Raw genomic sequence first — 22,519 nt, 5'->3', positions numbered from 1 at the left:
ATTACATATGTACATATGAAACCCCAAATACATGAGAGAGTCAGTGTCAGAAAGGGAAACTGAGGCATATGTGACATTCTGAGCTAAAGATGATATTAGACACCTTAGGGGCTTCAGAGAGAAGGAAAATCATTGTCAGGATGAAGAGTAGATATTCAGTAATTCGAAGTTTTTCCTGCCCTATAGATTGGTCATAAAAGGTCGTTTCTGGTGATAACTCTTATTATGGGCAAGGCCCCTGGTTTAAATTCTTCAAGGGAGAGGTAAAAGTTTCTTAGGACCTTAGAGAGTCTCAATTGCCTTCAGCTCGAAGTATTCACACGCCAAAGTAGCACATCTTGAGGAGGCCTGTTCTGAACCACTTCGAGAGAAATAAGGCTGTCAGTACTGTGGCAAGAATGGAAGATGATTCACGTACTGCAATCCTGTGTTAATTCCTCTCCCCTCTTTTAAAATATAAGAGCTTTTATTTGGATGAAACTTTTCATTTAAGGAATCCAAGCATCTTCCATAAATAATATTTTGTCATTCTTCATGAGAGCCTCCCTAAAAATCAATCATGTTTATTATGTGACAATAATGATTGAATCAATCATTAAGGTATGATGAGTCCATTGCATGTTATGAAGATGGAGTTTATCTCTAACCTCAACAAAGGCTCAAGCTGGAGAAATTCTTCAATAGATGTGTATCAAATGCCTATGTGCCAGACAGAAATGCCCGGAGTATGCTCCACATCCTAAGCCAATAGCATTGGGCCTTTCTGATTGGATCAAGCCATCCCTTTGTAATGGAATGTCACTTACCACCCAAGGATCCTCCCCACAGTAGAGATAAGTTCGGTCCACAACACTGGAAGGGCACTGTACTCACCCTTTAATGATGTCCCTCTTTCAAACAATGGGGATTTCATGGTGGGTTTTTTTTGTTTGTTTTGTTTTTGTTTTTGCACATGAGGGAAATAAAGCAAAGTAAAACTATTCTTTCTGCCAAGGACCTAGAAAGAGATGAAAAAACATAAAACACACATTTGTCTCCCACTGGTTGACCCTCATTTGCTCCCTTCATTTCTCAGTGACATCAGAAATTTTTAAAAGTATGTAGCCGTGTGTTTTTTTGTTTGCTTAACAAATAACAGAATCATACATTTGTGTTTAAAATTTTTGAACACTGTGGAGGTAAAGCATAGAATTTTCACTCCCAACTTAAACACTGAAAAAGAAAGTGAAACAGCACATCTCTTGCCATTTGAAAGCCTCACTAAAAAAGAAAAAAAAAAAGGGAGGTTAAGGCAACATTACTTTAAAACTCAGCAATGCCCCATGAAACTTCTCAAAACTAATTTTAGTTTGGTTTCCTCCTATTTATTTGCTTTATTTCCTCAAAAAAATCCCAAAGGTGCTATCTCTTTTCCAACAATGAAGGCCTTCGCTTAGTTTAATTGTCTCAAGCGTACCTGGGTGTTTTCCCCAGTTTCAGCTCAGCTACGAGTTCTGAATCAAACTATCCGATGCTTTCTAATGTGCAAAACAGAGCTTGTAAATCAGCCAGGTAATTCCCAAGCTGTGGGGACAGTACTGAGCACTTCTCTATCTAGTGAGGACTGACAGTTCACATTCGTTCTTTGTTAAACCTATTAGAAGGGCTTTATAGAGTAAATATAATACTTCAGTGGTGATCCTACATGATAATTAGCTGCCATGATTAATCATTCCTTTTACTTTGCCATTCTTAATGAAACGAAAATGGGATTTATTTTTTCTTTCCTATGGTACCTTTTCCAGTCTGCTTTTGGTTCCTTTTTCCCTACCTAGAGTACCTTGGCACTTCATGCTGTGTTCAGCATTTCCATACCTTTCTTTTTCAAAGCACTTGAGCAACAAACTACATGATGAGCCCTATTTGTGGGCACGGAGGAATTATAATTGCGTTTTTATCGTTACTCCCATTAGAAGTAAACATGTTCCTGCACTCAGGATGCCACTGGAGCCTGGGAAAGGAAAGAGCTTACTTAGACAAAATGAGTCCCTGCTGCGACAAAATTAAGCTGCTAAAACTTAAGCAAATTAAAATATTTGCCATAGTCTCAATAACCAAAAATGCAACTATTGCAAGAGGGAGCAGTGCCGGTGGCTTTTAACCCTGTTTTCAGGATCCTCGTTGGATGATGGAGCTGAGAAGCACTTGGTGGAGGGACTCATTCTGGAGCATTGGCGTCTGTGAACATGCAGAAGGTCGCTGTGCTGCCGCCTCTGCTGTTTCATTTCCATTCCATTCCCGTCACCCTTGCTTCCACTGGTTTATTAGTTCCTGGCAAGAATTCCATGTTCAACTGCAATTCCAGCCCAAGTTTATCTTTTTTGTGATGTCATTTCAGGTGGAGAAAATGGTTCCACTTATTCTGTAAACTGAGACATGGTCTAAAACCAAATGACAGCTTTGTGTTGCCTGGATGCTTTTGGTGTTCTAATGCTGAAAACAGTTTACGAAAATAAAATTTCACAGGTTGGCTAAACTTTGAACAGATACAATTTCAACTGAAGGACCCTTCATGGGTTATTAAAAACATAGGGATTTGTGTGTGTGTGTGTGTGTGTGTGTGTGTGCGCGCGTGTGTGTGTGCGCCTGTTTTGAAAGCATGGAAAATAAAACAGGGTCTACTCTTAACAAACCAGATAAATGCTGTAGCACCAATTAGTTCAACTACAGTTTGTTTGAATGCTTGCTGTGGATATTCTTCTGAAGGAACAAAACACTATTCTCTTTGGCTGAAGGTTAGAAAATGCTGTTTGTGATTTAATTTTTTAAAACAGTCAATGTGTTAATAATAATATCTACAAATAAAATCATATTGTTTTTTATATTCAAGTTGTGATAGCTGAGACACCACTGGCTAGATTGCCAGAAGTGGACACCCAGGTGTCCCTAGACATCCCCAAAAGACTTCCACCCACGTGCTCACATATTCATGTGTCAGATGCAGTACCCACCCTGTACCACCTGTGATTTGCTGCTTCTGCTTGTGCTTTCACTTACCTGGTCTCTTGCCTGTGAAGTCACTAAGGAAGCCACCTCCTCACCCCCAGTAAGAGCATCACTTTTTAGCTCGTGGTGCTGTCTCTGGAGAAACCAATCTTAAAAGTGCCAGAACTTCTCTGGTCCTGGATAGACTCCAACAGGATCTCCTAGCTATGGGCCATATGTCCTCACTTGAACACAAAATACTTCCTGTTTGTATGAGGTTCCCTTGAACAATTCCAATAGCTTCTGGTTATCTCCACTTCCTCAGAAAAACAGGAAACCAATTATAAAAAAGAATTCCATCATATTCTGATCCTCAGTCTCAGCCAAATACAGTCTTAAGAATTTAAAAAAAAAAAAAAAGACAAGACAAAACAGAAATCATACTTTCAATTTTATCCTATTTTTTGCTTCTGAGGCTAGATCTTAAAGGCACTGCAGATTCCACCTTGATTCCTGGATGGCTTGCTTAAGGGAACCCAGTCATCCTGTCATGACGACACTCATGCAGCCCTGTAGGGAGGCCCATATGGGGAGACTGAGTCTTCCTACCAATACCACCAATTTGCCAGACATATGAGTGAGCCTTATTGGAAGATCTTTCAGCCCCATTTAAGCCTGAAAATGACTGTTTCCTCAGCCAAAGTTGGACTGAAACTCTGAAGAAACCCAAGCCAGATTGCTCCCCAAACCACTCCCAAGTTCCTGACACACAGAAACTGTGAAAGATAAAAAAATGTTTATTATCGTTTTAAGCCATTCCATTTTGGGGTAATTTGTTATATATCAATAGATAACTAATACATCTGTTTCTGTTTAACAGTTCTTCGTCAGCAACATTTAGCCTAACTTTATCTGAAGGGACATGGTTACGTCAAGTGGCCCACGTAAAGCTTAAAAATTAGGCAAGCTTGTGCATCAGAAGATACTGTCAACAGGGTTCAACAGAGTGAAAATACAATTCACAGAATGGAAGAAATTGTTTGCAAATATTTTTCCTGATAAAGGGTTAATACCCAGAAAATTTAAAGAAGTCATCCATTCAATAACAACAGTAACAAACTCCTGATTTTAAAATGGGCAAGGGGCTTGAATAGACATAGCTCCAAATAAGAAATACAAATGGTTAATGAGCACTTGAAAAGACGCTAAACATCACTATTCATTAGGAAAATGCAAAACAAACTCATCATGAGGTACCACTTCAGGCCCATTAAGATGGCTATTTTTTTTTTTTTTAAATAAAATAAATGTTGGAAAGGATATGGAGAAACTGAAACCCTTGTGCATGGTGGAAATGTTAAATGATGCAACCACTGTGGAAAACAGTATGGAAGGTACTCAAAAATTAAAAATACAGCAATTTCATATCTGGGTATATACAAAAAGAGAATTAGAAGCAGGGACTCAAACAGATATTTGTACATGCATGTGTATAGTAATAGTCAAAGGTAGAAGCAAACCAAATGTCCATTGACAGATAAGCGGATAAGCAAAATATGATATATACATGGAGCAGATTATTATTCAGCCATAAAAAGAAAGGAAATTCTGAAAGATATTACAAAATAGGTAAACCTTGAAGACATTATACTAAGTGAAATAAGCCAGTCACAATGAGACAAATACTGCATGATTCCACTTATACGAGATACATAGAACAGTCAAATTCATACAAACAGAAAGTAGAATAGTGGCTGCCGGGACTGAGGGAAGGGGAATGGGGTATTATGTTCAATGGGTCTGGAGTTTCCATTTCAGAAGACATTGTCATTCTTTTCATCACAACACTTTCCTCCTTTTTGGTAATGAATGTGCCCTCACTGAGTGTCCAGCTACAAATCGACAGTCTCTCAAGTGGCAGCATTGTCAACATTTTCGGGGTCAGTCATTTCTTCTAGAAGTTCTATATGAATTTCACTTCCAGCATCATCTCTGTTTAGTTTTTTTGCTGCACTTTCTTTTCTGACTTTCCAGTTATCCATCTTTGTAAAATGTCATGTGCGTTTATCAGTGGGAATCAAGGAGGCAACACAACAATGTGGTGTGCTGCCTGTGTGTGAACTGACTTACATGCGCAATGGCCAATCACCAACAGACTTTGAAAGACTTAGTTATGGTCACTGATCATACTGTGCATCTTGTGAAGGCTAAAAAATATATTAATTCTTTCCTCCCACCTTCTAGGCCGGGCTAGGAATCAAATTGACAGGGACAGATTAACAGGAGAAAATCACATTTTAATACATCCACATGTTGGATCCAAAGATGCACGAAAATGCCAAAGACAGCGGGGCTACATTGGGTATACAAAACATTTTTGGACAAGGGAAAAAGGGGCATGAAATGAGATCTTAGGATTCAGAAATAAGAGTGGGTGATTTACAAGTAGTTGAGGAAGAACAGGACATACATGGCAGAAAAATTCTTGCTAGACAATTCAGAGACAGTGGGACACAGTAGGGATCTATCTAACAACCCCTACCTGAAGCCCTCTTATTTACCATTGTAGTTAATTCAAATTAAGCTAAAAGAAACATCCTAAGATCTCCTTCCTGATGCAGGTTTTTCTGTCTGAATCTCTTGGGCAGGAAAGGGGAAAGTATCAAAGTTCTTTATGAGTTTGGGGTTTTTGTTTGTTTATTTGTTTTTTTATTGATTTTAGAGAAAGAGAAAAGGAGAGTGACAGAGAGAGAGAGAGAGAGAGAGAGAAAGAGTGCGCCAGAGAGAGACATCGATGAGTTGTCTCCTGTATGGATAGAACCCACAATCTAGGTATGTGCCCCAACTGGCAAGCCAACCCACGACCTTTCAGTGTTCTGGACAATGCTCCAACCAGCTGAGCCACAACAGCCAAGGCATGAGTTTTGTTTTTTACTGAGCAGCCAAAAATTAATATCCCAAAAAGGGCAGCTTCATAGTGGTAAAATTTTGATTCCCTTCCATCTATAATTTACATAATGATTTGTGGCCTAAAGAACTAACAGCAACATGTGTTCTTTATATGACTCCCAGTTAATATATTATAGTAACTAAAATCTGAATTGTGCTGTTGGGAGAATGTGAACAGCTCAATTTTTTTAATGGGCAAAAATATTTAAACAGATACTTCACCAAAGAAGATCCATATATGGTAAATAATTACATGAAAAAATGCTTAACTTCAGTTATTAGGGAAATTTAAATTAAAATCATAATGAGATACCACTGCACATTTTAATAATGGCAAAAATTAAAAAGACCAACTATACTGAATGATAAAGAGGTTGTGATAAAACTGGAATGTTAATGAGAATATAAAATGATACAACCACTTAGGAAAATAGTCTGGCAGTTTCATTAAAAATTAGACTACTGCCCTTGCTGGTTTGGCTTAGCGGTTAGAGCATTGGCCTGCAGTTCAGAGAGACCCGGGTTTGGTTCCCGCTAGGGGCAGGTACCTCAGTTGCAGTTTGTGCCCGGCCCCTGTTGGGTCGTGAGGGTGGCAGCCACTCGATGTGTCTCTTTCACATCGAGGTTTCTCTCTCTTCCTCTCTCTCCCTCCCGCTCTGTCTGAACAAAAAATGGAAAAATGTCCTTGGGTGAGGATTAAAAAAAAAAATTAGACTACCTAGCATATAATCCAGCCAGTCCACTTCAAGATATATACACAAAATAAACAAAAGTAAATATCTGTACAAAGACTTGTACAAGATTGTTCATAGCAGTATTATGTGTAATAGCCCCAAACTAGGAACAGCCCAAATGTCCATCAGCAGGTAAATGGATAAACAAATTATGGTATATCCATAGTATTGAATACAATAAAAAGGAATACATGCAACTCCATGGGTTAACCTCAAAATAATGATGTTGAGTGAAAGAAGCCAGACAAAAAGAGCACATACTCTATGACTCATTTATATAAATTTTAGAATATGCACACTAAATCAATTTACAATATCCAAGTGAACTTTTATGTTAAGTATGAACTTTGGGTTATTATGATGTGTCAGTGCAGGTCTATAAATTATTACAAATACACCACCCTGGTGGGGGGGCATTGTTAATGGAAGAAGCTATGTCTCAGTGGGGGCAGAAAAATCTCTATACTTGCCCTTCAGTTTTTTTGTGAACCAAAACTGCTCTAAAAAATAGTCTTAATGAGGCAGGATGGTAAGAAGCCAGGAAAATTCCTTGGCAAGCTGAATGGGGAAACTGAGACAGAAAGCTGATTCAAACTGGCTCATCCAGCACCCTGACTCACCTGCCTCCTTCTCTCTTGTATGACCACTCCCTTAAGCATTCAGCCCTCAGAACAATGAGTTTCTGACCAGCATCTAATAATTTTAGGAATAAAGCCTCAGGTCTGTTGACCACAGAGACAGGGTTTTAGTCAAACTAGAGATAACATCTAGGCCTCAGTTATGTTTGAGCTCCAGGCCCAGAAAAGCAACAAAACCAGAGGAAGCAATGCCGTAGCTGACATCAGGACCAGATACAATGACCACCCCCCCACCCCACAATCCCCCCTCACAGTACCAACCAATCAGTACAGACCCTGACCCTGACCCTATAGGCTTATTCTGATGAATCAGCATATTAGCAGACACACCTAAAAAACTGATAAATATTCTATTATGATCCTCCCCTGAGACCTCCCCTAAAGTTCCCACCATTAGAAAACAGATAAAAACCCTTGAAACAACGTATTACAGTGAACAGTTAGATATTAACAAAAAGGAAGGGACCAAATGAAACCAGACATCTGATTAAGTCAGATTAACTAGGAAAGGACAGTTTCACAGTCAAGCTGGGCATCTGAGTAGGCAGAAAATATGCTTTTCTGTCACCCCAGGGAGCAACAGGCACTATTCAAAAGGATTAATTGGGGTGGGGGGGATTTCACTGAATGCATGCTCAGTAGAAGCCAAAATGGCAACCATAAAAGGAGGAGGGTGTGAACCTGGGAAAAATATCATATAGGATAAGGGCACAAAAATGCAGAAGATCCAGAAAAGGGATTGGATGAGAGCGGGCAAAAGCACAGCCCTGGGAAAAGCCAGGAAAGAGATTGGGTAGTTTGAAAGAAAGCCAGGAAATATATGGAAACTAGACAAAGAATCCAGTGCGTGCCCTCCTTGGAGCATGCCCATGCCCTTCTCTTGGGCACGAACTTCTTGCTTTCTTTTCTCTTAAACTCCAAGGGTTCCCATAAGACTTGCAGCCAGGGGAGCAGCGAGCATCTGCAGAGGACTATTCTTCTGACTCTCTAACTTCCTTTCCTGAGTTTACATGGCCTCTACTACAACCTGCCCGCTCTCTGCTTCTCTGAGGGCGTGCTATCTCTTTTCATTCTATTAATCTTACAAATATTGCTTAAAATCCTTCTACATGTGTGTCCCTGAAATTCTTTTCCTGCAACACCACAAAAGAATCCTATTTCCAGTCTGTGCTGGGGCAGACATGCCTTGGACCCTGGTTTTCCTTTAGTAACAAAAGGATCCAGCATGCATGCTCTCTCTAGGGCACACACACTCCTTCCTTCTTGAAGCATATATCTTTGCTTTCTTTCTCCAAAGCTCTAAGGTCTTTTTTTGCCTCTGTAACTGGTTTCCTGAGTCCACGCAGCCCAGCTGGCTCACTTCTTCTGCCTCTGTGACTTTCTCTAAAAGGCCAAGGCAGCTCTGAGCAGCCCTCTGGAATCTTCTCTTTGAGCATACTTTCCTTTTGCATGCTAAATAAACTTCCTCTTGCACTAGAGTTCTTGACTCTGAATTCTTTCCTTGCCAAACTCAAGAACCAAGTTTGCTGAACTGAGGGCTGACAAAGATAAAAAAGTATTTAATAAGTCAGTGGTTGTCTGCAGTTGGTAGAGGCGTCAAAGAAAGGAGATACAGAAAAGATTTCAAAGAGGCACTCAAAAACATTTGGAATTGATGTATGTGTCCATTATCTTAATTGACACTTTAAATATGAGCAGTTTGTTGTGTTTCATTATTCCTCAAAAAGATATTTTTAAAATTAGGCTTACATGCATTTCTAAACAAGGTATGTAGTTAAATAATTTGGCTATGTTAAATGTCATGATACATACTACCATAAGTATCCAAAATATTTGGCAAAAAAATATAATAGAGATATAATTAAATTACATCAAAACAACCAAGAACAGGTAATCACTTGTAAACAGCTTACACAGACTTGAGGAAGAAGAGGAAATTGCCTGTCAGAGAAGTCTCCCTTTTTAATACTGAATTAGCCATCTCTCCTTGTGCTGAAGGCTTCCCACTGACTTCAAAGAAGTCTTCAGATCAGAAAAGAATAGCTCTAGGCTGAATAATTGTAGCGAGGTGGAGGCTTTCCTAAAGAAAGTCTCTTTTGAGCTGTATCCATGATGACATTACCACATTATCAATGATAGGAGGGCTTTGGGGGTGGGGGAACTCTGGAGCTACTAAAATACTCTGAGACTTCAAAGAAGAGAAAATAAATGCATTTAAATCAAAGCAGAATTTTTAAAGTCATGGGAGAGTGATACAATTCCTTGCTAGAGGAGAGACTGACAAACTCTTTCTGAGTGAGATTGGCTTTGCTAGCTATCAGTAGTGGGGGGAGGGAGCACCAGACCAAAAAAAGGGGGGGGGTAGGAGGACAGCTGAAGAAACAGAAATCTATTACAAATCCACTGTAATACAATAGCTGAGTACTGACACAAGCACAGCACAGGGATTGGGGTTGCACCATGCACATGTAGTGACTGCACCCCGCACAGAGAAATGGAAACACGCTACTGGGGTGAGACGGTCCAGGTAATACACGCATGGGACAACCTTGTAGCCTGAGAAACAATTGGCTCCCAAATAAAATGCCGAGAAACTAATGAGGATTTTTTTTTTCCTTTATTGATGTTCGAGAGAGAGGAAGGGAGAGTGAGAGAGAGAGAGATAGAAACATCAATCAGAGAGGACATCAATTGGCCGCCTCCTGCATGCTCCCCACTGGGGATTGGGCCCACCACCTGGGCATGTGCCCTGACTTGGAATCAAACTGGCAACCTCTTGGTGCATGGGTCAGCGCTCAACCCATGCCGGCCACACTGGCCACACACTGAGCCACACCAGCCGAACAGAGGGTTGTATTTTTTAAATAATTGAATGATAGGATCTAAAATGTTGCTGACAAAAAAATAGTAATAATTAGTGGATAGATTTATTGGGTTTCATGAACCAGCAGGTAGGATGAGGCTATCTATTTCCCTCATGCTGTGCAATAAAGATGGTCAGTCGGCGCTGCAAGTCTCTTCTGGGGAACTGATGTAGAAATGCGATTTAATGTTCCTGGCAAAATAGTAATTCAGAGACCTGACGATGATCAGAAGTACGGAAAGATTTAGTGTCAGATAGTGCAGAGAAAACAGGACTTGAATTCTAAAAACCTCTAATATAAGGCCGTATGTGTTAAATTAAGTGTGTTAGTAAATATTTGGGCAACACAAAGAGAGAGAATATCAGTTTGGGTTGAAGCAAGGGGCGGGTTGTGATATGCAAGGAACCACAGATGGGTGACATAAAATGGTAGGATGTTATCAATGTCTTGTGCATAGAAGGTACTCAGAATAACAGTTTTTAAATCATTTATGACTTAAAAAGTATGAAGGTCTGCAGCTTTCAAAAATAGAGAAATCCTTCATTTGCTTTCGATACCAAAAATTAAAAAAAAAAAATGTATTCCTCAGCTCCAGTAACTATCTTTCTCAAACTGTTACATGACTTTCATGCTGAGAATAACCCTAGCAGGTAAAAACTTCCTGGATATACCTTGAATAGGATTGGGCCCTCTCCTTTGTCCACACTCAGAGCTTCAGTGGAACCCAGCCCAGATGCCCAGTGGAACAGAAAGCCTTCACCTACTTATTTTCAGACCGATGTTAACAGTAAGCCCTAAATTGTCCCTTCTAGCCATGCTGAGTCCTCACCTCTAGCTACCAATTAGCACTGCTGTTATCTTAAACTGTATGGCTGCCTCCCTGCTTGCTTCACAGATAGAGAACCAGCAGGGTCCCACCTGGGAGAAACAAAAAAGCAGTGGGATGGTGGGCACCATATTAGATCAACTGTGTGCTGTAGCAGATTACTCTGCAGCGCGCTTGAAACGGCCCCAGAATAATTTCCACAGAAGCAAAACATTCACTAACGAGATCGGCAACAGCATCAGAATATGCCAGCTTCTGCATAGACAATCACGTAATGAATTCAAACATTATGGAGCACATATCATATACATTTTATGTATGTCGGAAATAGGGTTGCCAGATTTAGCAAACAAAAATATAGGACACCCAGCTAAATTTGAATTTCGGATAAACAAATAACTATTTTAGTGTATGTATGTTCCATGTGTTAAAAGATCAACTGAGGGATGTTAAAAATTTTAAGAGTTTATTTAAGCAAAATTAACTGGGACTGGGCAGCACTGAGCCGGACGTGGTTAGAAATGCTCCGCTGACAGGAACTAGGGGCAAGATTTACATGAAGTACAAAAGAAAAGAAAAGAAATCATTTGATTGGCTATACCTAGTTGGCTGTTTGTGATCGGTTGCTGTTTAGTGTTTTGATTTTGTAACCTTGAGACATTTACAGGCTTCGATGTTGGGTTGTGTAGGTACACCACCATGGTGTTAGCCACGTCAGCCTAAAAGGCCTCCTTGTTTAATTGATTTAACACAGGTGATATTAATACAAGAATTAATTATACTTACAGTTAAAAAGTATTTGTTATTTACCAGAAATTCAAATGTATGTGTCCCACATTTTATCTGGCAATTCTAATTGGGAGGATTAAGAAGAGAGTTTCAGTCAGGCCAGTGTGGCTTAGTGGATTGAGAGTCCCTCCGTGGACTGAGAGGTTCCTGGTTCGATTCCCAGTCAGGGCACATGCCTGGGTTGTGGGCTTGATCCCCAGTAGGGGATGTGCAGGAGGCAGATAATCTATGTTTCTCTCTCCCACCAATGTTTCTGTCTCTCCCTCCCTTCCTTTCTCTCTAAAAAATAAAAAATCAATAAAAACTTTTTTTTTTTTCAAAAAAGAAGAGTTTCAGAGTGGTGGTGATTAGACACACAGGAGGGAGAAGGGCACTGAAGCAGGAGATGCCAGGGACAAAGAAAGGGGGCAGTTGCATTGTTTTCTGTGGCAATGAATAGAGCCGATCTCATAAGCAGAGGTTTCATGCAGGAGAATAAAAGTAAGAGCACTATCAGGGACTTATTGTGGAATGTCTTAAGTAATGGACAACCATTAGGCAACCAAGAGTTGAGTGGAATGTCATTCAGAAGCTACTTAATTCTTTTAAGGGAATGATCTTATTTCAGCAAATCGCCTGGAAGGACATTTTGGTTCTGGAAAGCCTCAGAATCCGGCTCAGGTAAACAGGAACAGACGATGAGAATGCTGAATTGCTCTGCAAGAGAAGGGGGACAACTTTTGATATTTTGGTATAGTCCTACCTACCAAAGAGGCAGAAGAGGGGATTTTGAGGACAGCATCATGGCCAGAGGCCAAAAGACAGAGGGAAGATATTTTACTCAATGTGATGTAGGGGCTTAAAAAATTAACACTTTTCCTCCCACCTTCTGAGTTCTTCTGGCTGAGCTAATAACCAAATCGACAGAGACAGATTAACAGGAGAAAAATCAAAGTTTAACACATGCACTTAAAATCAATATTCCAAAAAGCCGCTTCAGGGTGGCAGAATTTTGGCCCCTTCCGTGAAATTTGTTATATCAGCCAAAGAATATGAAAGAAGTCAAGCATTCCATCTTCCATCATCAGCTGTGCTGTTGCCACCCAAGTCTCTCCCACTGCCTTAAAGTCTTCAGTCAGAGTCTAAACCTAGCTGATCTACAAGGAAAAGTACCTGTCAACCCCACTCAACTTTTCCTGACAGAGTAGCCAGTGAGCCCAGGGCAAGATGCCAGGAGGAAGGGAGGATCCAGGAACAGAAAATTAAAGTGAAGGATGAATGTGTGAACACACACTTTTGGGAATCCATACAAATCTTGAGGAAGACGTGATGTGTGATTTGGGATTGAAGCAATTTTATTTAAATCTCATAAAACAGGACTCCCAGCTAACACCTGGCTCTGCATATACAAGACAGCTTTTTTTTTTTTTTTTTTTTTTTTTAATCCTCACCCGAGGATATTTTTCCATTTTTTGTACAGATAGAGAGGGAGGGAGAGAGAGGAAGGGAGAGAGAGAGAGAAACATCGACGTGAAGGGACACATCGAGTGGCTGCCACCCGCACGACCAACCAGGGCCAGGGACAAACTGCAACCGAAGTACGTGCCCTTAGCGGGAACCGAACCCCAGTCTCTCCGGACCGCAGGCCCACGCTCTAACCGCTGAGCCAAACCGGCCAGGGCAAGACAGCTTTTATAGATGGTTTAAGACTGAAGTTTCATGTAGCCATCTCCCATTGTCCATGCGTCACTCTTTCTTTCCTCTTGATAACTATTTTTTGGGACATTTTAGAACCTCCATCAATGCTCATTCAATCTCAAGGAGAGCTGGGTCAACTCAGGTTGATTTATTTTTCTCTCTGTTACCATCTCTGGCAAGAGATGTTATTGGGATGCCTCCGTTTCTTGATTCTATAAATATGTACATAGCTATGAATATTTAAGGGAGGAATATCACTTTGCTCCTACCCCATTAGCTCCATGTATTTGAATGTGTATATGTGTTCCTATGTGAACTCAAATGTGTGGATGAATTTATTCTAAAAAAATCAAGAAAAGACCCAGGAAACTCTTCTTTCACTGCTTGTAATATTTCCCAGCTGTGGTTCCAGTGTTTTCCCATAAACAAAGTGCTGATTCATGATGACAGTGGCAAATTAACACAGTGTATTGTTATTTCCTGAATAATAACTTCAGAATGATATTATTTGGCCATTCACGGGAACTGGTTGGGAGTGAGGACTATTTCTTGACTATCATAATCAACACTTTAGAAAGTTTTCTCCTGATGGAAAATTCCATTCAGAAAATAGAGCAGCTATAATTGAGGATGTCTAATGTGTATCAGGAATATTAGAGAATGGTCAGGATGTTGCATTTATGTTTAAATGTTTATATAACACTCAGTGCTGGACGAAAACAAACTATTACAGTTTTTACAACTATTATGCTGTTTCTCTTTTCCCATCTCCTCAAAGCTACAGAAAAGGAATCTATGCTCTCACATTACCCCTGGAATATGTCCGTGATCCTGCTGCTTTCTTTGGAGTGTTTGGGAAATCAGCAACCCTAACCTGCAACCAACTGTATTTCAGTTTGTAAAGAACATAATGCAAACGCTAGCTGGCTAGACCCCTAGTCAGCTATACTAGAGGTTCTCTGACATTGTTGATGATTTACCAACATACTGTCTCCTGCCCCTTTTACTTATTGATGTTTATTCTGTCTAATATTCATCATGATCCTTGGAGTCATTTTCAATTGAAGGCATCTGAATTAGTCAGTTCCTCTGTGAGTTTTCACAATAATTCTTATTTCTATTTCAAAAACCCAAAGCAACAGGTATCTACCCTTTAACAACAGCACTTGAAAAACAATTATTCCTATTTCAGTGCCTTTATCAATAGACACATGCTCATGTTATGAAATTGTTGACAGTCATTTTATAATATGATCTATTATTAATTTAACAATTAGCACACCCAGATGAACACACATATGTGCTTGGAATCGTTCAAAGTCCTGGGCCTTTTAATTAAAAAAAGAGAGAGAGATGTATCCCTAACTTCATGGTATTTATAGTCTAAACATGATTATTTACTCAAGTCAAGATAGATCTTAGTGACAAATCATTTTTGGAAAGCTATCAGAATTTTTAAGGCGTGTCTCCACTTAATAAAGTCCCTTTCTCATTATTTCTGGGTGATTTGCCTCTTTGCTTATGTTTTTGCTATTCCCCTGCCTTTATTCATTACTTTTTATCAGAGAAACAAAAAGTAGATGAAAATTAAATATTTTCACTTTGTATAATAATTAGAGTTTAGAATAAAGGTTGGAACTACAGCCAAAAATCTAATTTGACTATAATTATAGTTTTATATTATTTGACTAATTTTTCCATTCTATCTGACTAATTTTTCAATTTTATCTCTGAATCTTTTTCGCTACTTATAAAAATGGTCTCTCCAAGGACAAATGTAAATAAAATAAATTTCATCCAGAGCACTTATCAGAGTGAAGGTAAATGGCAAGATGGTACTGAAGATGCGCACTTCGATATTATTTATGTATGTGTGCAGCACATGGTCCCATCCCAGACCAGGAGCCTCAAAACATCATCTGTTTGCTTTCCTTTCCCCAAACAAACCAGGCAGTTCAGAATCAGTGGCAAAGCTAGGACATTACAAATCAATATGGACTGGGATCATCTGTCAACGTAAACTAGAGTCAGAGGAGTATGAAGTGTGGTGGGCAAGGCAATGCCAAAGGGCTGGTAGGCAGCATGGCTATGGCAGATAATTCCTCAGAGAACAAGTCTTACACTTTTGATATGAAAACTCTTAGGAAAAAACAACAACAACAACACAGAGGCAACCAAGAAATCAGAGTAGTCATTGTGGCATTGTCCCTTTTCTGCATCTTGATGTATTAATTGAGCCCTACTTCGTGCCCCCATTGACCATAACTAACCAAGGAATCCTTGGGGTGAAGAAGTCAAATGGGGGAGAGGCCCATGGAGAGGTGGAGTTGTTGGTACAGAACGAGAAATTTGTCCAGTCCCATTAGAAATAAAATATTTGGAGATTGTGTCTCCAAATCCAGAATACCTCTGGACACAGTTCCAGGCCTTCATTTTTGTAGCAACTTTTAAGATAAAATGATTTTTCTAAATATCTCTAGTTTTTACTTTACTTTTAACACATGTCTGGATCTTTTTAAAGTTCCCAGCCATTCTGCCCATTTTATCTTCTATTGCAATATAAAAACTGAAAAGGGTCAATGTTCACACCAACCGGGCACTTAAAATAAGGCATCTAAACACAAAACAAGCAGAAACATAGCCTAAGGGACACTAGCCTATGAAACAACTGTGCTGAGCACTGAGCTCTTCAAGACAATGAGGTTGCTTTCTCTGCCACTCAGCGTCAGTGTTGAAAGAATGTCGGAGAACATCTATCTCAGCTAAGGCCCTTCTCACGGACCCCAGGAACAAGGCAGTTCACCTGTACCCAGACTCCCTGATTTTGAATGCTGCACTCTTTCCAGTAATGATAGCTCTAACATTCATAATACCTAGTGTGTGCCAGGTATTATTCTAAGCACTTTACAGCATTACTTTGTTTCATCCTACAGCCACTCCCAGGAGGTAGGTACAGCTTACTGTACGTAATACAGAATCAAAGGACTCACTCAACCTCAAAACTGATGGAAGGGCTGAGCTCCCTACCCTGAACCCACACACACTCCTGCTCCTAAGGGGTGTGCTTATTTCTCCACCATCAACCTTTCTCCTCCTTCACCCCATGAAGAAGACTAGCTACTTAGTGCTTCCCTTCACCCAGCTTCATTGTGTAGTAAATGACTAAGTTCCTCTTGGCATCTGGGTCATACATATAAGGTAGCATCAGAACACAGGGTCCTGAATTTGGGAATGCTGGATTCTCTCTATAACTGGGAGAAAAGAATATCAGAAAAGCCCAGCCAGTGTGGCTCAGTGGTTGACTTGCCCCATGCACCAAAAGGTTACCAGTTTGATTCCGGGTAAGGGTACATCCCCAGGTTGTGGGCCAAATCCCCAGTGGGGGGCATGCAAGAGGTGGCCAATTGATGTTTTTATCTCTCTCTCCCTCTCCCTTCCTCTCTCTAAAAATCAATAAAGGAAAAAAAAAATTTTTAAAGACAGTGTTAAAGAATATCAGAAAAGAATAACTTCATTATCTCCAGTTTCAACTCCCTTAGTTCTATGTAAAAAATAAAGAATTTCTATAATTATGAAGTAACAGGAGGGATGAAAAGGTTGCTATAATTGTAAACTGAATTTTTACTGGCTCTGATTAATTATCTAATTGGCAGCTGACCCCCATGCCAGAGCAGAAATGGGTGCAAAGCCTTGAACTAATCATGTCACACCCCTTGCAGTTACGAAAACTCCTATTGTTAGTAAGCCACCAGAACTGCCCGAGGTTGTCTGATTTCTCTCACGTTTCTTTTCTCAATTTCTAGTGCAACTAAAATCACCCTTTGAGTGCATAGACCAATAAATGACCATCTTTTCTGCTGCACAGAACCTGAAGCGGGTGGCTGAGACTTGGATGGATGAATTTGCGGAGTACATTTACCAGCGACGCCCAGAGTACAGGCACCTCTCCACGGGAGACATCTCCTCCCAGAAGGAGTTGCGCAAACAGCTCAAGTGCAAGGACTTCAAATGGTTCATGGCAGCGGTGGCCTGGGATGTGCCTAAGTACTACCCTCCGGTGGAGCCCCCACCTGCTGCCTGGGGAGAGGTGAGGAGCGGCTGCGTGAATCCTGCTCTTACTTGAGTGTCCATCTCTCAGCCTCAGGAGGTGGGGGGTGGGAGTGGGGGGACCGCCGCCACTCCTTTGCCCAGCAACCTAGACAGATTAGCTTAAGTCACCTTGGCTAAATGAATGTTCAATCTTTTTAGAAATTGCTAGGGCTAAGCATTCATCTCTCAGCCTTGATAGCCCCACTGTTGGCTACTGTTGACTCCTCAAATGGATTTTTAATTATTTTTATTTGAGATTAGTGAAATTACCATGAGAGTTTGTAGAGAATGAAAATACCTGCCATGCTCCCGTGTCAATAAGGGTAACCTGATTTCGTGATAAAATCCCTCACTATCCTCCATGCACAGCCTTGTTGCTCTGCAGAAGCATAAGGAAATGCATTTCCATCTCTGAACTGTGACATGTAGGAGCCCGGTCAGGTCCTCAAATAAGCACTAACCTTTCCACCTCCTAACACTTTGAATATCCATCTTTCTGCATAAAAGGACTATTGTGCGGGTTCAGTTCCATTCAATCCTGTTACTATTGCCTCTTTCCCATAGAAAAGAGTGTGCTAAAGCAAGAACTGAAATTGGATAGAGTGGATTTATCCTAGCAACTTAATCTGCTTTTAGCAGAAGGTTATGGGGGGACATGCAGGCTGGCGGATGCTTTCTGAAGCCTGGAGTTGACGGTTGTGCATTATGGAGGACCCTTCTCAGCATCGTCCTTCATTTGTTTGGTGGCATAGGGGAGGGCATGCCTTTGTCTGGGTGGTGTCTGTGGCTTGGCTGAAAACAGGTGGCTCAAGGCCTAATAGGAGAGGCCAGGGTACTGAGGCAGCATTCTTGGGTGAGCTCTCCCAGCTCGTGTATAAAATGCGTTCAGCAAATTCCACATGCGCTGCTTGTTTTGCTGAGAGGGTTCAAAAAGATGTGGTGTTTTACCTGTGTCAGATACACCAGACATGAAGGAGTAGGGGCCACCCCCACATGCTCCATCTTCCAATGTTTTTTGTGTGTGCACATGGTCCTGATACTGGATGCTTAAAGCAGTTAGTCATTTGGTCTAGTCGTTTGCATCTTAAACATTTCACTAGAGCTTCCCTGGAACATTAGTAATATTAATCTGCTGGCATTCGTTTTAGCTATTTATCATGGGCTTAATTGACAGCAGTGGAAATTTAAAATGCACTCTAGAAAGAACTTTGTAAGACCTAGGAATTTGTTACCCAATAAGCAGGTGAGTTCCTTCCTAGAGCTTTATGGTTCAAGTTGTGTCCGTCATCTTTCCATGATCATTTAAATGCAGTCCTGCCTTAGTGATGAAGAAATACCCTTAAAGACCTCACAGTATTGTTGTGTGATTTGCAGCTGGATTAAACTCTCATCAACCTTTTCTCCACCTTATATAGAAACATAAATTTCTGTTTCTACCTAGTATCTACTTCAAACTACAACCAACTATATTTTCCCACATTACCAGACTAAGCTAAACCTGTATTTCCAAAGCACCTTGCTTGAAAACAGACTCAAGCTTCTGCTGAGGTTCTGGAAAAGACACAACTCCCCAGAAATAATCAAAATAAGACCCACTTTGGGGCCAAGTAGGCTACACCAAAGTGTTTTCATACATTACTCTTGACTGCCTCATACTTTTTTACCAGGCCCATGGGGATATTTGCATTCATGGTTCCTGGTCTAAACAATCAGGCATTGAGAAGATTCCATTTTTTTCCCTTTAATATGACAGCAAATGTCTTTCTTCAGTGCTTCAGAACAGCAAACAGGATCATATTTAGGTTAAGGGAAGGAAGAAAATGGGGATCTAAGTCAAGGGCCAGTTGCATTCAGTGGCATTTGTCAGGTGAAGGTGGCAATTGTCAGAATGCAGAATGAAGACAGAGATTGGAGGGAAGCAGAAAGAAAGGAAATCAACAAGTGACAAGGGTTTTCACTGGCAAATTGTTTTTGAAAAATACCTATTTTCTAAACAAAATAGATCCCTGAAAGTGAGTGGAATGCATGTACATTTAATTCAGGAGTAAGTGAAGTGTTTGAAATGCATCTAAATAAAAGATGAAAAACAAAGACTGTTTTCTAACTATGTATTGGGTGATAACACCTACTTCTTAATAGTGGACAAAAATTACTAAATGTTCAGACTATACCTGTGGACCATTTTACCTCTGAAGAAATTTTTTTTTTCAGAATTTTTACTCTTGTGTTCTCTTTTCCCTTTGAAAGGGCTTCCTGTAAAATAAGTGTTTTATTTTGGAATGATTTTAAATTTACAGAAACATTACAAAGATCGTGCAGAAAATTCACGTATACCCTTCACCTCACTTCTTCTAATGTATGTTTGCCACATTAGCCATAGTACATGTGAACTAAGTCATTAACATTGCTAAAATACTGTTACCTAAGTTACAGACTTTATTCAGATTTCACCAGTGTTTTTACTAATGCCTGTTTTCTATTTCAGGATCTAATCTAGTATATGAGAGGGCTGTTTAATTTCCTATAAACTTTAATTGTTAGAATGGGCAAAGCTCCTAAATAAATGTCAATTGCTGTTTTAGTAAGAAAGTGAAAAGGGAAATGCAGAGTGTGTGGGTTTTTTTAAGCAGTTGGAGGAAGGAACTACAAATGTCCAGCAAAGTAAACATAAGAATTCTTTACAGGAGACCTGTGCCAAGAAGCAGGGTAACTCGCTGTTTTATGCACTTGTACTTGGGACAATTTTCCACCTGCTTTTCTGTGCCAGCCTGATTCTGGGTAAACAGAGAAGTGCTGAGGCTCTGGTAGTTGAAACCCAGTTTGTAAAGGATATGTTACAGACCTTAAACACCCTATAAACTGCTACTCATTTCCCCGACAAACTTAGCTGCACTTGTCTCCTAACTTATCTCTCTGTTTCTGCTCTTTCCCCTCTTCAGTTTATTCTCAACATAGTCCACTTAAACTGGTAGATCAGGCCCCTCCTCCATTCAGAACTTTTCAGTAGCTTCCATCTCTCTCAGGGTAAAAATCAAAGTCCTTACCTATACCATAAATGATCTGACTCCTGTTGTGGCCCCTACAATCCCCGACCTTACTTTTTGCCCCCTGGCTTACTTTTCTCTAGGCCCACTGGCTCTTCAGTGTTTCTTCAACTGGCCAGGCACAATCCTGCCCCAGGGCCTTTGCACGTGCTATTCTTTCTACTTAGAATCCTCTAGCCTCAAAAATCCTATGGCTCCTTTCTTCACTTCCTTCAGGTTCTTGCTCAAAAAATCATCTTCTCAGTAAGGCCTTCTGTGGTTACCCTATGTATTACAACAATTCACAAACACATGGATTCTCATATTTACACACATTTAATCCCCCTTTCCTGCTTTGTTTTTCTCCTCAGCATCCATCACTATATGGCAAGTTATCTAATGTATATATGTATTGTATTTCTCATCCATCTCTCCCACAAGAAAACAAGTTCCATGACACAAGGATTTTGTTGATTTGGGAACGTTCTACTCCTCTTCAGCAGCTAGAAAAAGAGTTTGGCATGTGGTAGGTGCTCAATAAATATTTGTTGAATGAGTGAATGGAAGGTCCTGGCTCCCTATTGTTCCCCTTTACTGCTCTGCCTACACACTTTCTAAGGGCAAACACACTGGACACTCATGCTGCTTTACCAGACGGGAAGAAGTCTCTATAGCAACCCCTTCTTGGCCACACAAAGTCCACCCCATTGAGAAGCTTGGCCAGGAAGACAGTTCGAGTAATGCATTTTGGGTAATTGATTCTGATAGACTGTCAGCTCTATGGTCCACATGATAGTCAAACAAGATAAAGAAGACTCTTTTCTGACATCCTAAGGAGAAAAAGAAGAAACTCCAAAAGTGAGAATTTTTTCTGTCCTGGCAATGTCCAAACTCTCTGTGTCAACTTCCTGCTCAAAAGGCAAGAGGATATTAAAGTCATATCTGATAGAGAAGTTCTCTCCAGAAGTCATTCCATCTTCCGGTGCAGAAGGGCAGTGGGTGGAGTGGGGAGGGCACAGGGCCCAAGGAGAATAAATAGGATTGTAAGCTGTGTGATCAGTCCAACATCCCTTAGTGCTGTTCAGATAGAGACAGTGCTTTTCCATGGTGCTGTGCTGGATAGAGTAAGGTCAGATTTAAGTGGAAAACTCATCTTAAATCATGCACATATGGAGTGTTTGTGTGTGTGTGTGTTAAGATACTAAATGAAAGAAACAGAATCGCCTATTCTTTTTCTCCTTTTTACCCCTTCCCTCCTTAGAATTCATGAATTTGCTAAAGTAATTTATAGTACTCTTTTATAGCCTAAAAAGAAGACTTCTGCAGAACCTCAAATATTATGTGTAAAAGCGAATAAAAGTAGTAAAATAGACAAATATGTCTTTTCCAACCAGCGCCATGAATTCTTTTAAGAGGTGTCTGCTTACTGTCCTCAATGTGCCAATCTTGGCCCATTCGCATGTCATCTTGCGACTGTGCAACACTTTTTTCAAATCTTTATTTTAAAAATTCATCTCAATGCTGAACTACTTCGGCTGCTATTTAAATTCTTCCTCAAGATTAATGTCACCCTGGATTTTGGAACATTCACAAAGACAGGCATCCTAAATAATTCCTGGTCTCCTCCTCGGCTTTGGCTGCTCTTGGCTTCTTTTAATCTGCTTCCTTTCTTCTAATGTACTCACAGTACACAGGCTTTTCAAATTTCTCCATATCAGCTTACATGAAAGGAAGTTCTAGTCTAGGAGCTGCATTACTTGAAAGATCATCTAAGGATGTGATGTTGTCTCTTTCAAACAAATAAGGTATAAGTGCTGCTGCTGTGTAACGCAGAGGTAGAAGTTAGAGTTTTCTGCAGAGTGAGGTTCTCTCACATTCTCTTGGGACAGCCATGGCCAGTTTCCCACCTTCTCCTGCAACCGAGTCTTGCAACTCGGAGAGGTACGAAGTCAGCTTGTCTTGCTAC

The 22,519-nt window shown here is 40.3% G+C and overlaps 1 protein-coding gene across 1 annotated transcript in view; it reads left to right on the top strand.

Annotated features, from left to right (window-relative positions):
- The window catches only part of GALNTL6 (polypeptide N-acetylgalactosaminyltransferase like 6), a 1,114,860-nt gene that overhangs the window by 1,034,669 nt on the left and 57,672 nt on the right, over positions 1 to 22,519 (top strand). The window contains exon 10 of the mRNA XM_036240055.1: positions 17,307 to 17,528. Coding sequence (XP_036095948.1) covers positions 17,307 to 17,528 — 222 coding nt within the window. The remainder of the gene's footprint in view (positions 1 to 17,306; positions 17,529 to 22,519) is intronic.

This window comes from Molossus molossus, unplaced genomic scaffold (assembly GCF_014108415.1).
Source record: "Molossus molossus isolate mMolMol1 unplaced genomic scaffold, mMolMol1.p scaffold_m16_p_4, whole genome shotgun sequence".
Taxonomy (NCBI): domain Eukaryota; kingdom Metazoa; phylum Chordata; class Mammalia; order Chiroptera; family Molossidae; genus Molossus; species Molossus molossus.
This window is presented reverse-complemented; position numbering and strand designations above follow the sequence as displayed.